Below are 14,419 nucleotides of genomic sequence, written 5' to 3'. Positions count from 1 at the left end.
CGATATTGATAGTCCCCTGCATTGACCTGGACTGCAGCAAAAAAAGACATGGCGTTACGTCCTGCTTTTGCTGAAATTACGACAGGACTCACAGGGCAAATGGTTCCTGATGATATGACGAACTTGCAGAACACGAGTTCGAGACGGATACACGCTGTGGCAGTATCATATCGGTGTCAAAGGGAGAAAGATGTCCGGCGTGACCACGACCAATCGGCAAGCTGAGACCAACATCTGTGTTCGCTTTGAGAGAACAGGCAACGTCTTCAATGCTGAGGCTTTGGATGCCTGAGAAGCAGAGGTAGAAGCAATAATGCCTCCCTACCGGCTCCCTTTCGGGGCCGGGAACGCTGAGCCGCGAGACCGGGTCTGCGCCTTGGCCAGAGATGAATCCGCAGCAGCGACTTCAGGGCTTGGAGAAGCTTAGAGAAGCCCGGCACGCACTCAGCTGAGTGTTTTGTGCGTGTGTCAGCAGCTTGGTTGGTCGTCGGGTCTCTGCGGTGCGTGTGTTGTGTGTGTGTGAGTGCGTGAAAAGAGAGTGTGTGTGCTTGCGCGCGTGTGTGGTCTGGGGCTGGAAGCCATCCAACAAGTGTGCCAGTGTTCTCTGTGTGCCAGTCATGTTTGGCCGGTGGATCGTTCCGCTGCCGACTGACCCCCTGAGTGTGCATGCAGAGACGCCAGCGGCTGGAAAGCATTTGCTTGACACTGTAGGCAAGCACGGTGTCGTAGGAGGTGGAGCGTGCGGTAATTCTCTTCCTCCGCTGCAATCTCCTCCAGGTTGACTGGACATGAAATCGTACATTTGTTTTGCAGCTTGCTGGGCCCTGCTGCGGGAACAACAAATGTGCCAAAATGCCGCGTTTGGCTAGACCTGTTCGACGAATCCATAATATTATTTTATTTTATCCGAGGGTGACGACGAACAGGAATGGGCTTTGGTCTTGCCTGTAATGAAATTGGAAAATTGGGTTGTGCCGCCTCTGGCCCAGAGGGTTTCTGTACAGACCAGGCTCGAAGCAGCCTAGCCAACATTGGCTGCCGAGCTCCCTGAGCCTTGAGCCAAGGGTCGGTCAATGACGGGCAGGGTCGCGGTACCGGAGGTTTAAGACGGTAATAGTGGTGCGTCGTCTTGATGAGGCGAAACGACACACACTGACGTACCGTAGTGGCTGTCAGTTGTCGGAGTCTGGAGATACTAGCAGAGCAAGGAGCAATGGAAGAGACACATTTGCTCCAATAACTGCACATCAAAAAGTCTAGACACACCGGTACGGGGTCAGGAACATCCATGGATGGTTCTGGAGGCTTCAAATGCCGCAGTGATCATCCGTCCATGGCACTATGTCACTCCGCTTCTGCGAAGAAGACAGCAGTAGACTGAACGTGAGGCCAAAGTTCAGTTCTCGAGGGTGCCCGTACCCGTAATACTGAGCTGCACAACGGTGGTACGGTGACGGTGAGTGGATGCTGGCTAGGCTCGCTGAGTGCATCCCGTCGTCATAGCCTGGGAGTTGGGTGACTGGGTTTACTTGGGCCGCAGCGATCACCCAGCAGATCGGATGATGGGCACAGTCCACTGGCACAGACTGTCCCTTGCCCTTTGCAGTTGGGATTACAGGCAGTGGGCGACAAGATACGATCTGCCATTCGTCCGGCCCCGAAATAAGCAGACACTGAGTCTGTCAGTGTGGGAGTTGCTTTCGCCGTCAGTCTTGACTGGGTTGGGGGCCGCCGTCTGTGGTTTGGGCTGGGGTTTGCCTGGGACCGTCCCCGGATATGATGGGTATCTTGAATCATTAGCTGGAGTCGGAGACAGAGGCAGGCGGTGACCAGACTCGAGCAGCACGGACTCACAGCGGTTGAGAGCAAGGGCACATCGCAGTGCAGATTCTCTGGAAAGTATCGCAAAGGTTGCGTTGTCGCGCAGGGGCAGTATGAGTACCTGCTCTACCCGCGACAACCCAGCCTCCTTGGACCGTATGCAAGGTACAGGCGCCGGACACAAATTGCACAAGGCTAGCCCAATACTCTCCAGTACATCTAGAAGCCTCGGGAGACTGGGTCATCCCATCACGAAGGCGCGCTAAAGCTGAACCGCCATTAACGATTTTTTTTTTTTCTCTGTTGGATTTCCTGGGAGCCGGATGACTTGCTAGCTTTTTTGGCGGATGGCACACAACGAGCGAGGGGAGTTGACCATCACGCCCAGGGTGTGTAAGCGAGTACCGTTAGATGGCAGGCTGCAAGTCGAGACGAATCGGTACGATTCACGAAGCGTGGTCGGCAGACTATTGACGTTGGCGACTGGAGTATGGAGTTGAAGATTTTTCGAATTCGGCGTTGTCACGTATCTGTGTGTCTGTGATGTAAGTTAATCTGGACTGGTGTCGTGTCTCCTGCATTCTGTTTTTGTTGCCTGGTTGTCATATTTTCTAAGGCCAACGTGGAGAGATGCGTCACAGCATGGTCTCGGTCTCCATGGAGGGATATTTGTCGTCCGCCCTCGGGGTTGCTCTGAGTACACACACGGGTCTGGCAGAATCGCAGGCGGTGCGGTGCGGTGCGGTGCGAGACCTGTCGCGGGTGTGGTTGGGTTCCAGGCAAAAGGTGGTCAAAGGTGGTAGGCCAGGTAGGTAGGGTGGCGAGCGGTAGCGTAGCGTATCCGTGCCGCTGCCGCAGTGAATCGTCACAGGCTCACACCTCAGTCAGCAGTGTGGACGTGGGCAGGCTGCTGTGACTGGGTTGCGTCGGTATTGATTCTCCGGTGCTTCGTCTGCTCTCGCAGTGTGGTTTTGTTGTGTTGTGGTCGTGTTTTAGCGTGGGTTTTACTCGGCAGACACCCGGCCAATGAGAGACACACCACGGGCTTTTGCCTTCAAAGTGCCTTGTAGTTTGGAGTGAGGCAGGCGGACCCACCTGAGCGGCTGTGATTGGTGAGACGGGCAGGGCAGGCACCTCATACAATGAAGGATGGGGAGGAGGATAGGGCAGGAACAGCGCTGGTTCCTTCCTGACGCAGCAGCTGTCCGGCATGAGCAGGAAGCAGGAGCAGGTGGTGCTGCGTGCTTCCTGCTGCTGCTGCTGCTGCTGCTGCTGGCTGCTGCTTGCTTCCTTCCGTCTTCCGCCTTCCTGCCTGACCCCCCCTTCCCTTCCCTTCCAGTGGGATGGTACTTTCCGCATGCGACTGCCTCCCTGGACGTGGCTCCGGTGCTTCCCTCCCCCTTGGACTTTCAGGCCAGGTCAGGTTACGAATACTCACCTCACACGCCGGCTGAGTGATTGACTGAGAGTGCAGCAGCCAAACGAGGAAGCCATGTGTACGAGTTAAATCGAGTGCAATGCCTCAGGCTCTTGGGAGTTGACGGTCCATCCACCACCTGCCTACGACCACCTGCCTAGGTTGAGTAAAGTACGGATACTCAGTCCACACACACGCACACACAAACAAACACAAGACGCATGAGTCCATCTCGGAGCCAGGCAAGCCAGCAGAGTACGAACACCACCTAGGGCCTAGGGCATAAACCAATGAGGGCCGGCTGTCAGCCATCCAGAAGTCCCGGTTTCCAGCGGTGTCGAAGAGTGTGTGAGCAAGTGTCCACCGTGCCGTCCAATCTGGATGCCGATGGGGATTCCTGTGTCCTAAAACGGGGTCGCGGGTCGCGAAGAGAGTACGTACCGGCACCATCTGCCACGCTCCTTCGCCTTTTCAGTTTTGACCAGGCGCACTCCCTCCTCAGTCTCACACTCGCTCGGTGCAGTCACCCTGTCGTCTCCACACCTGATCCAGGGCAGGAAGGTTCCACCCATATTTTTTTTTATGGCCTCTTGCTGCTGGTCACTGACGCCGATGCTGCTTTGCTGCCAGGGGGGGCTGCTGGTTGTCGGGTCCCTCGACTCAAAGGCCAGGCCTAGCCTGATGCCAGCAGCGTCAGCGCTGCCAGCAACCACCACTCATCTGGGCGGAAGCTTTGGCGAGACGTCGAGAGGTCAGTCTGAGTCTTGATATGGATGGATGATTGCGCTGCAGACACGACGCGCCTTGCAAACTCTGGTTGAGATGTACCACGCATGAGGGATAGCTAGGTAGCTGTCCATGGGCCGTGGAGATGATCGATGCTACGACGTGTCCTGTCCATCCATATCCGTAGACCGTGGAGATATTTTTGTTGCCTTCTTTGCTTTCTTGGATACCTACCTAAGGTAGATACGGATACAGAGTACTTCTGCTCGACAGTGCTGGCGTCCCCATTCGCATTTACCACTCAATCACCGCAGCCAGTGCCGGTGCCTGGCCATTTTAATGGCATCCACTTTTGCTGTCGGGCTGTCCTGGTGTGCCTGGTTCTGCTGCTGTCCTGCCCTGCCTGTCGGTCTCTTGCCGTGTCTGGCGCGGTACGGCGGTACCTGCCTGCGGGCGGGCACCGCACCTCAGAGGCTCAGGCTGCAGAACATTGCAGTTGCGAGAACGGGTACCTCCCGTGTACTTGACGTTCACACCAGATCTTGGTGGCGAATGCATGTACTCCAGATGTGCTGGGCAGCCGTACCTCCCCTTCCCCCCTGCTAACCCTGCCAACCCTCTCGACCCGACCACCCTCCTCCACCCACCACCACCACCAACTGAGGCAGGCGTGGACTGGATTTCATCTGCTGCTCCGGGCAGTGGCACCGTACCTCCTCACACCTTTCGCTTTCCCGGTCTCCCTTCCTCTCTCTCTCTCTCTCTCTCTGTCTCTTGCTGGGCGGATACCTTGCCCTTCGTTAGCACCACCTTGGCTTCCACTGTCCCCTCTGTGTACCTACCAATACCGACTGACTGAGGTGACCAGTGACCACCCACCCCCCCTGGTCGTCTCCCCGTCCCCAGTCCCAGTCCCAGTCCCAGTCCCCCGTCCCCGTCCGCACCTTTCCTCCTCGGGTCCTGCTCCTCCTGCTCTTCCCACACACTGGTCTGGTCTGTCCAGTGTCGGCTGCTGCTGGCTTCGCCCTCTCGCCTCCATTCACACGCACGCCGCCATCATTCCTCGCTCCACTCTTCTACCATCCTCACCCCCATCCACCGTCCCCATCCTCCCCAACTCCATCCATCCCAACCCGACCCGTCCCATCCATTTCACTCCTCGATTTTCTTCCTCGCGTCTTTTTTCTTTCCTCCCCTCCCCCAACCCTCCCCTCTCCCAATCCCCCAAAACCCTCGAATCCGCCGTATCACGACGAAATCCACCGTCCTCGACTCTCACGAATTCCCCCCTTCGAGTCGTCGACACCCAGGATTCAGGTTCTCGTCTCTCTCCCTCTTCGCGATCTGTTGCTGCCGAACGACATCCGTTGTCACTTCCGCCCGCCCTAACTTGGTCGAGTGGTTCGTTCATACGAGTTCGACCTTGAGCTATCAAAACACCGACCACCAAACCCGTGTTTTCTACCCTCAACAAGATCGTCCGCCAACGCCGTCTTTTTGGCATCGCGAACTCCGTCCGACATTCCCTTTCTTCAAGGTAAGCCCCGACTTTCCCATCGTTCGAATATCATCATCTCGTCGCCGCCCGCCCTTCGCCGACAGTCTGGTACACGACCTTCGTCCTATGCTCGACGCCCGATCCGACCAAACAAGACCATACGCGACACCGGCAGGTTAGCTGGGGCACTCTCTACAGCATTCACTCGCCCGACCTTCCCAATCGCCCAAGCTTTTCACCAAACGCCAAACCTGAGCTGGGCTCGACGCTTTCCGAACGCCAAATGTGCTGGGGTTGCATGACATCGGCTGCATTTGTTTCCCACAGGGGCCACCCTTCACTGGGACAGTCGCCCAAGTCGCCTCCCAGCACTCCCGCACTCCAACACCGGCCCGCCAGTACTTGACGCATCATTCGACGAAGCTTGTGTATCAGACTCAGGCACAGACTGTCAAAGTTTTTATTCTGTATCGACGCTCTCGCTGACATTGACCAATCCAGACAGTACTGCGGCTTTCCTTCTTCCTATTGCCCGACTTTCTTCATCCGGTGTCTCGCGGCTCTTGGATTCCTGACGCCCCGACGATCAACCTCAGTTAAAGCATCCTTTTTCCGAGTCAGCCATCACCAGTATCCATCCCCACGAAGATACTTAGTCTTCCTGGGTCATCGAGCCGTCATCGGTCACCGAATCACGACTCACCTAGTTTTCTTGTCCGACTCCTCCGCTTGACATTCGCTCCACGAAGTCGACCGACACGAAACCCTTGATGGCTATTCGCGGTTACTAAGGGCAAGCGTCTCTTCCAACCCTCTCTCACCGTCTCGATTCCACGGCCTTGGACATCACCATCAGCACACTGCGGCCCAGCCCATCGTTGCTTAGTGTCTCCCATCCAGGTGCCTCGAGCAACTTCCTTCCCGACAAAGGTCATTTCACGATCTTCGTCGGACCCCCTCTCAATACCGCCATCATGCCCGGAGGCGTCTGCGCTGTCCTCGACTACGAGGTTGACCACATGGCCGAGTTCGTTGCCGAGATGGCCACCCGTGTCGTCATGCCGCTGTCGAGCACCGCCGTCACGCCCCCCTTCCGCAAGTTCGTTTCGCAGATCCTCTCTTCGACGCGTCTGCCCAAGAGCACCATTCTCCTTGGCATGAACTACCTTGCGAAGCGCGTCAACACCCTCAAGCAGAACAACCCTGCCTACACGGTTCCTGAGGGTCAGGTCTGGCGCATGTTGACAGTCTCGCTTCTGCTTGGCAGCAAGTTTCTGGACGACAACACCTTCCAGAACCGCTCCTGGTCTGAGGTGAGCGGTATTCCCGTCGCCGAGCTCAACGCTCTGGAACATGAGTGGCTGGAGCAGTCTGGCTGGCGTCTCTACGTCAACCTGGACTACAGCGAGGACTACAAGGCTTGGCTCACCAGCTGGGACGAGTGGAAGGTTCTCAAGGACCAGGCCACAGCTCGCGCCAACCGCGAGAGACTTGTCCCTGCCATCGACACCAGCATCAACAGATACAGCGGTCGCACCGCTTACAACCACTTCGTTCAGCAGCAGGCAGCTGAATACGAGCGCTACGAAGCCATCAAGCGCAACGAGATTGCCCACCAGCAGGCCTACAACTGGAACTGGCAGGCGGCACCGCTCACCCCTCCCGACTCGGGCTACGGCACACCCGAGTACATCAACTCTGCCACGTCGGCCAACGCCCGATACAACGAGTGGTTCTCTCAGGCGGCCGCTAATGCCCAGTGGAATGGTCGCTACCAGCAGCCCTCTCACAACTACTACAACCACCGTCACAACCAGACTTACTCGGGCCACTACGGCTACAACCAAACCATGTGGGAGCATGGTGTTGCTGAGTGCAATTGCGCCAACTGCGTCGGACCTGCTGTCAAGCCGCCCGGCTACTTCGCGCACCCCGGCTTCGGCCAGCCCGTCATGGGCTGAGCCCCACCGGCGATACTGGACGGACACAACCGTCTATGAAATTGGCAGGAATTTTGTTATCGGAAAAGTTTGGGAGGTCTAGCGTCACCGGAGACGCAGGCTTTTGTTCTTTTTTCTTTCGGCATGACGATACATTTGCATTCTTCAGATACCCTCTCACGACGAGAAACCGAAAGAAGCGGTCACTTGACCCGATGGTTCTCACCTCGGAGTTCGACCATCACGACTCGGGCGCGGTTCGACGCCTCCGACCCACCACACAGCTCCGGCTGCCGGGTGTTCTGATACCTGGTTCTGACGTGTCGGAGGTGGATGTTCACGATTCTGCGGCCGCGGCCCCTAATGACATATTTCTTTAATTCTTTGTGTTACCCTTGGTATACGGATAAAATTCATCATTGGCGTTTTACGGTCAACCCCTGCGATTCCCCTGGAGTTTGGACGATAGATTTTGTGGCTATCCGTATGGGTTATGTGGTAGGAGGTGGTCTCATCCGACGATCCGATTTTCTTCCGACCGGTTCGACGGCATAAAACCAGCGATCGCCACCGACAACGAAACCTCCCGATGTGCCGAGATGATGCTAGTACTGGACACCCTCGACTTTCTGGCGTCCCACCGTAGCTCATAGCTTACATCCTCGGGATGGACTCGCGAAGCACCGACAATATTCACTCGTTTGCTTCCACTTTCCTTTGTGTGGTCCGTGGAAGAAGATTGTATTGTTTTCTTGTAATTCTCATACTGGCCCTCACCGGGTTACTCCCAGTTGGCGCATGGTCTACCGGAGTCGGTCGTCCACGTCATCTGAGTTTGAGGTGACGCCTGGCTTTGTTCAATGCCCTTTGCGCTACCGCGTCAAAAAAGACAAGTTGCATGCAGTGGAGGTACATATGGATCATGTTTGACTTTTTCGGCTGGCCTCGGGCAGCCATTTGTTTGTTTGCAAGAATGAAAAAAAATGGGACTCACATGGAGAGGTGTTCTGCATTGCGCTGCAGGTCAAAACGGAGGGGACATCCCCCGGCAGGTTTTTTTCTCGCTTTTCTTTTTGGGAGTTTATTTTCTTTACTTTGTTACGCGGCACTTTTTGGACGGTTGGCAATCGGTACGCTCTTCTCGTTCCAGACTGAACGAGAAAGTGAGACGCCGCAGAAGCTCCGCCGTCTTCTGTTTATGACATTCTTAGACGTCTCTTATTCTTATTTTCTCTTCGTGTCAATTTGGCATTCACTAGAGAGCGTTATGGCTACGGGGTATGAATTATCAGAAGGGTGGCAGTTAATGCGGGCTCGTTCTTGCACGTATAGCCATTGGGATTGCGGTTTTTTTACAAGGTCTGTATGACTTGGGGTTTCGGAGAAAAAAGCCAACGGGACTGGCAACGGACCTTCCACCACGTGTGCAGCGTCGGCCGACTTGAGCGACACACGAGCGTGTCCTCGCTCCCACGCCAAGTGTAAGCTGTCGACACAATGGAAAATGGTTTGGATATGAACACGAGGGAAAAGATTGGAAGGAAAAGCAAGGATAACAAAACGCGTGCAAGAAGCACCGACGCATGGGCACGACCCATACTACTGGAAGACGCAGTCCTAGACAAACAGATAAATACACAAAAACTTGAACCACTGCAAACACCAATTGAATACAAAGTGAACATGACAAGTTGATAGTGAAGCGGAATCAGCTCATGTGAAATGGACGTGATGGGAATGAAAGTTTGGGCGGCCTGCGCCATTGAAGTGACATAGAAATTGGCTGCCGTTAAAGACGGGAGCCAAAAGTGGGGACGGATGAAGACGGATGCTCTGATTCGTCAACCTTCCAACGTCTCTCTCCACTTTCTCCAGCTACCCAGCCTGGGGCTTTCAAGATCCATCGTAAACACCACGAAACCATCAACGAAGTCATTCATCAGCCATTTAAACCGCTGTGCCATCGAAGAACACAGTTTGTCTTGTTTGCACGAGCTGATTTCTCTTCTGCCGATTTCTCACGATCCTATTGCTCGGGGCATCCCGAAAAAGTCGTTTACCCTTCCGACCTTTCAAACACTCGGTGCTGGTTGACCGTCGTTCACAACACGACGTCAGCGACCAAGTCTTGAGATTTAATTTCGGGCTGCACTCAAAAGTACTGTTTGTCTCGCGCTTGGTCCGCTAGAGAAACTGAGGGAAAGAGGGGATTATGTCGCGATTCGTGTCGGCGGGGGCGATTAACGCCGAGACTGGCGAGGCTGTTGCCGCCGCTGAGGGCGAGAGCAAGGCGGTGACTTCCACAACGGGTTCTGGCGATGCGGGGCAGACGAGGAAGAATGCCGAGTGGGAGGCCGTGCAGAAGGAGCTTGATGCGGAGAGGAAGAGGAGGGAGGAGGCGCGGGTGAAGGCTGTCGAGGGCGGGGAGAGGAGTTTGTATGATGTGTTGCAGGCGAATAAAGGTGAGTTTCCTCTGTCTCCGTCCTTCTTTGCTCCTCATTTCCATTCTAGGTTTTTATTTGCCATGATCACTTTTTTCATGAGATTTGATCCGAGGAGGGAATGGAGGATGAGACTGGACTGACGATGCCTGGTTACAGCCGCGAAACAGGCCGCCTTTGAGGAGGCGAACAAGATCAAGAACCAGTTCAGGCCGCTCGACGACGACGAGATTGAGTTCCTGGACGAGGTGCGGGAGGCGAAGCGCGCGGAGGAGGAGCGGGTGCGCCGGGAGACGGAGGAGGGGCTCGCTGCGTTCCGGAAGGCGCAGCTGGGGAAGAGGCCTGCTGACGGTGATGCCGCAGACGGAGACGGCGGCGCTGGTGAGAAGGGAGGGGATGAGGGAGAAGGGGGCGGGGAGGAGGAGTGGGCTGTTGGGAGGAAGAGGAGGCGGCGGGAGAGGGTCGGGTTCGGGGTGAAGAAGGCTGGGGAGGAGAAGAAGGGTGAGGGGGATGGGGGGAGGAAGAGTGAAGGGAAGGAGGATGAGAAGGCGAAGGAGGTTGAGAAGGTGAAAGCAAGTGCACCTGTGCCGGCGCCGGCGAAGCCTAAGATTGGCCTGGTTGCGTACGGGTCGGACTCGGATGATGAGTGATACTCGGACATCTCAGACGAGGGAAGAGAGATGAAGATGAAGAGGAGTGTACGTTGGAATTTTCATCAAGCGGAGGCTTGGCTGAGCCGATATCTATCATAATGCCTCCCGCGCGCCTATTTTTTCCATGCAGTAGAATTACAGAAAATACGCCCCGGCCACCGGGGGGGGGATAGTGTACAACCTTTTTGATACTCCTAGGCACACCTTACTCTATATTGGCCGCGAGACAACGCACGCAAAACAAATCTTTCACTCGTCATCAACGTTTCCCACATTCGGGCCCTTCCTCTCGGCGGGCCGGACGGTCTCCCACGTCCAGATGCCCAGCGCGCGGAGGTTGCTCTTGATCCAGCCCTCGACCTCGGTCTCGGGCACCTCGATCGTGCGCGCGCGCTCCTCGACCCCGGGCGCGATCTCGAAGCGGCGCATGCGCTCGGCGATGCGCGGGTCGACGACGACGGGCGACGTCCAGATGCGCTCGGTGGACAGCTCGGCGCGCTCCTCGTCGTCGCGGGCGTCCTCGGGCTTCTTGTACGCGCTCTTGACCCAGTCGCGCTCCTCGTGCGCGAGGGCCGCCTGCTGCTCGTAGGGGCACTCCGGGTCGCCGGTGGGGCGGTACTCGCGCGCGTGGGCGAAGCAGACGGCGGCGACCTGGCGGCCGATGTCGTCGGCGAGGCGGCGACGGTTGAGGAAGCGGCCCAGGCGGGTGAAGGTGCCGGAGAAGCCGAGGAGGTGGGGGAAGGGGATGGGTTCGGAGGGGGAGAACTCGGCGGGGAGGGAGGGGGGCAGGTGGGCGGCTTGGTAGTCTGCGGTGGTGTTATGGGGGATGGGTTGAGGCGGGCGTGCGGGTTTCTTCTCTTCTTCTTCTGGCTTTGGTTGCTCCTCCTCTTTCTTGGGCGTCTCGCCGTCGGTGGTAGCGGCGGCGGTTGTGTCGTCGGGTTTGGGGGCCTTCTCCTCCTCGGGCTTCGGCGGCGGGTCGAGGGGCCCAAGCCAGCCCTCGTGCAGGCCGCGGATGTACTCCTTCCACGCGTGGCGGCCGATGACGATGTCGCCGCCGGGGCCGTCATACTCGGGCACGCCGTTCTTCTGGCGCATGGCGTCGCGGAGGTTCTCCTCGGTCGGAAGCAGCTCGACGTCCGGGCGCTCCTCGCGGGAGCGCCTGCGGCGAATCTTCTCTGCGACGGCGGCGCGGACGTCGCCCTGCTGGCGGCCCTGGACGAACTCCCAGTCGAGCCCCGAGGCGGCGAGGATGGGCTTGACGTACTCGAGGAAGTGGTCCTGGGCGACGCGCAGGCCGTCGCCGGGGGGCGCCTCGATGAGGACGGTGAGGCGGCGGGGCAGCTGGGAGGGGTTGGCGATGGGCTCGGCGGCGAGGGGGGCGACGGCGCGGGCCCAGCGGGCGGTGGCGCGCTTCTTCTCGCGCTTGTCGTAGATGACGGCGCTGGAGAAGGCGGCTGTGAGGGAGAGGAAGATCATCCAGTTGCGGGAGGGCAGGCGTTTGGGCGGGCCGCGCATGCCGAGCATTTGCCAGACGGGGTTCGGTTTCGGGGCTTTGTAGGCTTCGGCGACGGAGGGGCCGGGGGCGGCGGTGGTTGTCGTAGAGGTGGGAGTTGGTTTTGAGGGAGGGGTCGTGGCTGAGGGCGCGGGAGGGGTTGCCTGGAAGGTGTTAGCGATGTGATGTTCGTGATGATGGGGATGGGTTGTGTGTACCTCTGGAGGCGTGGGCGGCTTGGAGTCCGCCATGTTGGGCGGTTTCTCAGTGAGAACGAAGAATTATGCGGGGTTTCTTATTGAAAATGCGGCGCACACACACCAGAATCTGGACGCGGAGGAGGCGTTCGCAATTAGCACGAGGGGTCTACCTCGGGCGGAACGAAGTGAGGTTTTTCGAAATTTTGTTCGCGATAAGAGCTTCGCCGAATTATCGGATCTACCCGTCCCAAAAAGGCAAGGTGGGGATTAGTCGCCCACCGCCTTCCACATGCAGACTAGAGCCCGTGCTCAAAACGCACTACAAGCTGTCACTGGAGAGCCCGCGTTTACTGTTCCTCGCTGAAGACTGCCCAGCAAGCACAAACTCAATTGGCAGGGGAGTCTGGTCCAGCTCGGGCTTCGACGACGAAGATGCGCACGGGGGGGGGGGCATTGCAGCGGCACCCCGTCTGAAGAAATTATGCCCTTCTCTTTCTTTTCCCTCCGAGAGCCCCGAAAGGCTGAAGCACCCAGCTCCGGGATCGGGACTTTCATCTTGGGTACGCAGAGGCCGGGGGTCCACTATGCGAGCACATTTAGCTTGGCCACCCTGACTGGTAGATCTGGACTGCATGATCGGCCATCCTGCAGAACGACGACTTAAAAGTCGCGATGGCAGGAGGATGCATTACGGGAGATGGCTTGACGGGTTGTCATTGGGCATGCGGTCTAAGGCACCTTAGGTATGGATGGGGATTAGGTATAGACACACGGGGCATCACTTGAGCCTACCGCGAGTCTTGATGTCAATCTTGGTCAACGTGCCTCGTCAGCTTTCTGTTGGACTTTGCTTGGTGCAGCGTGGCGGTGCAGACAGCCTTCTAACACTGGCGGGAGATCTTCCCATACGATGGTCGAGCTATAGAGGAGTAGCACTCTTCGTAACCGTAGATCATGAGTTATCCATGGGTCGTGAGTGGCTGTTGTGTAATCATGATCCCAGCCGAGGGCTCTCTGGCGGGAACACAGGCGATGCTGAAACACAGGCGAGCAAGCAGAGACGGTGAGCCACATGCTGTCACATAACTGGGGCAAGTTTCTTTCCTCATTATTGACGGGCGATGTCAAGCAGCGGCGTGAATCAAAAGGCGGAGAGTGCAACGCTGCCATGTGCCACGGGCAAGCTTGTGTGGTGGCGGGTGTAACGGGGGGCCGCCCCGTGCAGTGAACAGCGTGGGAGGCCGTACCGTGGCAGACACGATGATGCTATTTTATCTCGTGCTGGGGCAACTGGGAATGGGTTCTACGACGTCGTGTTGATGCTTGGTCCGTTGCAACGCGTGATGCTTGGTGCCGCGGAGGAGCCAGGCTGCCGGGTGGTCGTTGTATCGTGTGTGTGCGCGTGCGGCCGTGTCGCGGTTTTGGCATAGAAGAAGCTAGAACAATGCGGGTAGCGGAGGGTATGGGATGACGACGGCAATGCGATGGGCTGCATCAGGTGGAGGGTCAAAGTGACGTGGGCTTCTTTCTTCGCAACGGAGAGACGAGATGGAAGGGCCCATCGGAGAGATGAACCGGCGAGGAGGGATAGCCATGCTTTGGCTGCAGTAGGGCAGAGTGTCAATGCCCTTTCTTTCCTTGCTTGCTCGTCGCGGGTGGCAGGCAGTTGGAGTTGGGCCCCTCAAAAGACCGGAGGGCCGGAAGGGGGAGGGGGAGGTTGTTTACGGTGATCTGAACTCGAGGCCCGGATGGCTTGGCCGGTGAGTGTGAGTGTTAGTGTGGGTTGGGAAGTGAGTGAGTGTATCCGTATGGTGTGTACGTGCGGAGGAGGTTGACGGGTAAGGCAGGCGGAGGCAGGCAGGCAGGGAGATGGGGAAGAGGTGATTCGGCAAGATGCCGAGACGATGTAGCACGCTTGGGGGTGGAAAGCCAATCGCAGAGGCGGGAGGAGACGTTGGCGATGATGGTGTTGGTTGCACCGGCAGTCGACGTTGGCGTCCACGACATCTTGTTTCTTTTTTTTTCTTTTCTTCGGATGGACGGTTCCGGTGAGGGGGCCTGTCTGTCAAGTTAAGGTGGCTTAAGTTAAGGTAGCCAAAAGTAAGGCACCTTAACTTAGGCGGGGGTCGCGACGTAACCATGGCAGTTGATTTTGACTCTGATGAGCAAAAGTCAACGATCAACGAGGTCCGTAAGGTGGAAAGACGAGGTTGGTGTTGGCTTACACGTAT

The 14,419-nt window shown here is 57.3% G+C and overlaps 4 protein-coding genes across 4 annotated transcripts; 3 read left to right on the top strand and 1 right to left on the bottom strand.

Annotated features, from left to right (window-relative positions):
• Positions 1-4,303: 4,303 nt before the first annotated feature.
• On the top strand, positions 4,304-4,570 carry CGCS363_v010093 (uncharacterized protein; the record flags this gene model as incomplete). The annotated part of the gene is made up of 1 exon (XM_036641942.1): positions 4,304-4,570. One exon carries the CDS (start codon positions 4,304-4,306, stop codon positions 4,568-4,570), a length of 267 nt encoding a protein of 88 aa, XP_036493142.1.
• A 1,866-nt stretch (positions 4,571-6,436) lies between these two features.
• Positions 6,437-7,423, top strand: CGCS363_v010092 (Meiotically up-regulated gene 80 protein; the record flags this gene model as incomplete). Its single annotated transcript, XM_036641941.1, has 1 exon — positions 6,437-7,423. The coding sequence occupies one exon, from the start codon at positions 6,437-6,439 to the stop codon at positions 7,421-7,423; it is 987 nt and encodes a 328-aa protein (XP_036493141.1).
• Positions 7,424-9,614: 2,191 nt separating this feature from the next.
• On the top strand, positions 9,615-10,493 carry CGCS363_v010091 (uncharacterized protein; the record flags this gene model as incomplete). Its single annotated transcript, XM_036641940.1, has 2 exons — positions 9,615-9,864; positions 10,003-10,493. 2 exons carry the CDS (start codon positions 9,615-9,617, stop codon positions 10,491-10,493), a joined length of 741 nt encoding a protein of 246 aa, XP_036493140.1.
• Positions 10,494-10,745: 252 nt separating this feature from the next.
• Positions 10,746-12,239, bottom strand: tim54 (Mitochondrial import inner membrane translocase subunit tim54; the record flags this gene model as incomplete). Its single annotated transcript, XM_036641939.1, has 2 exons — positions 10,746-12,152; positions 12,207-12,239. 2 exons carry the CDS (start codon positions 12,237-12,239, stop codon positions 10,746-10,748), a joined length of 1,440 nt encoding a protein of 479 aa, XP_036493139.1.
• Positions 12,240-14,419: the final 2,180 nt, after the last annotated feature.

Source organism: Colletotrichum siamense, assembly GCF_013390195.1.
Source record: "Colletotrichum siamense strain Cg363 chromosome Unknown KSG_Cg363_contig06, whole genome shotgun sequence".
Lineage (NCBI taxonomy): Eukaryota > Fungi > Ascomycota > Sordariomycetes > Glomerellales > Glomerellaceae > Colletotrichum > Colletotrichum siamense.
The sequence above is the reverse complement of the archived record's forward strand: the minus strand, read 5'-3'. Positions and strand labels throughout refer to the sequence as shown.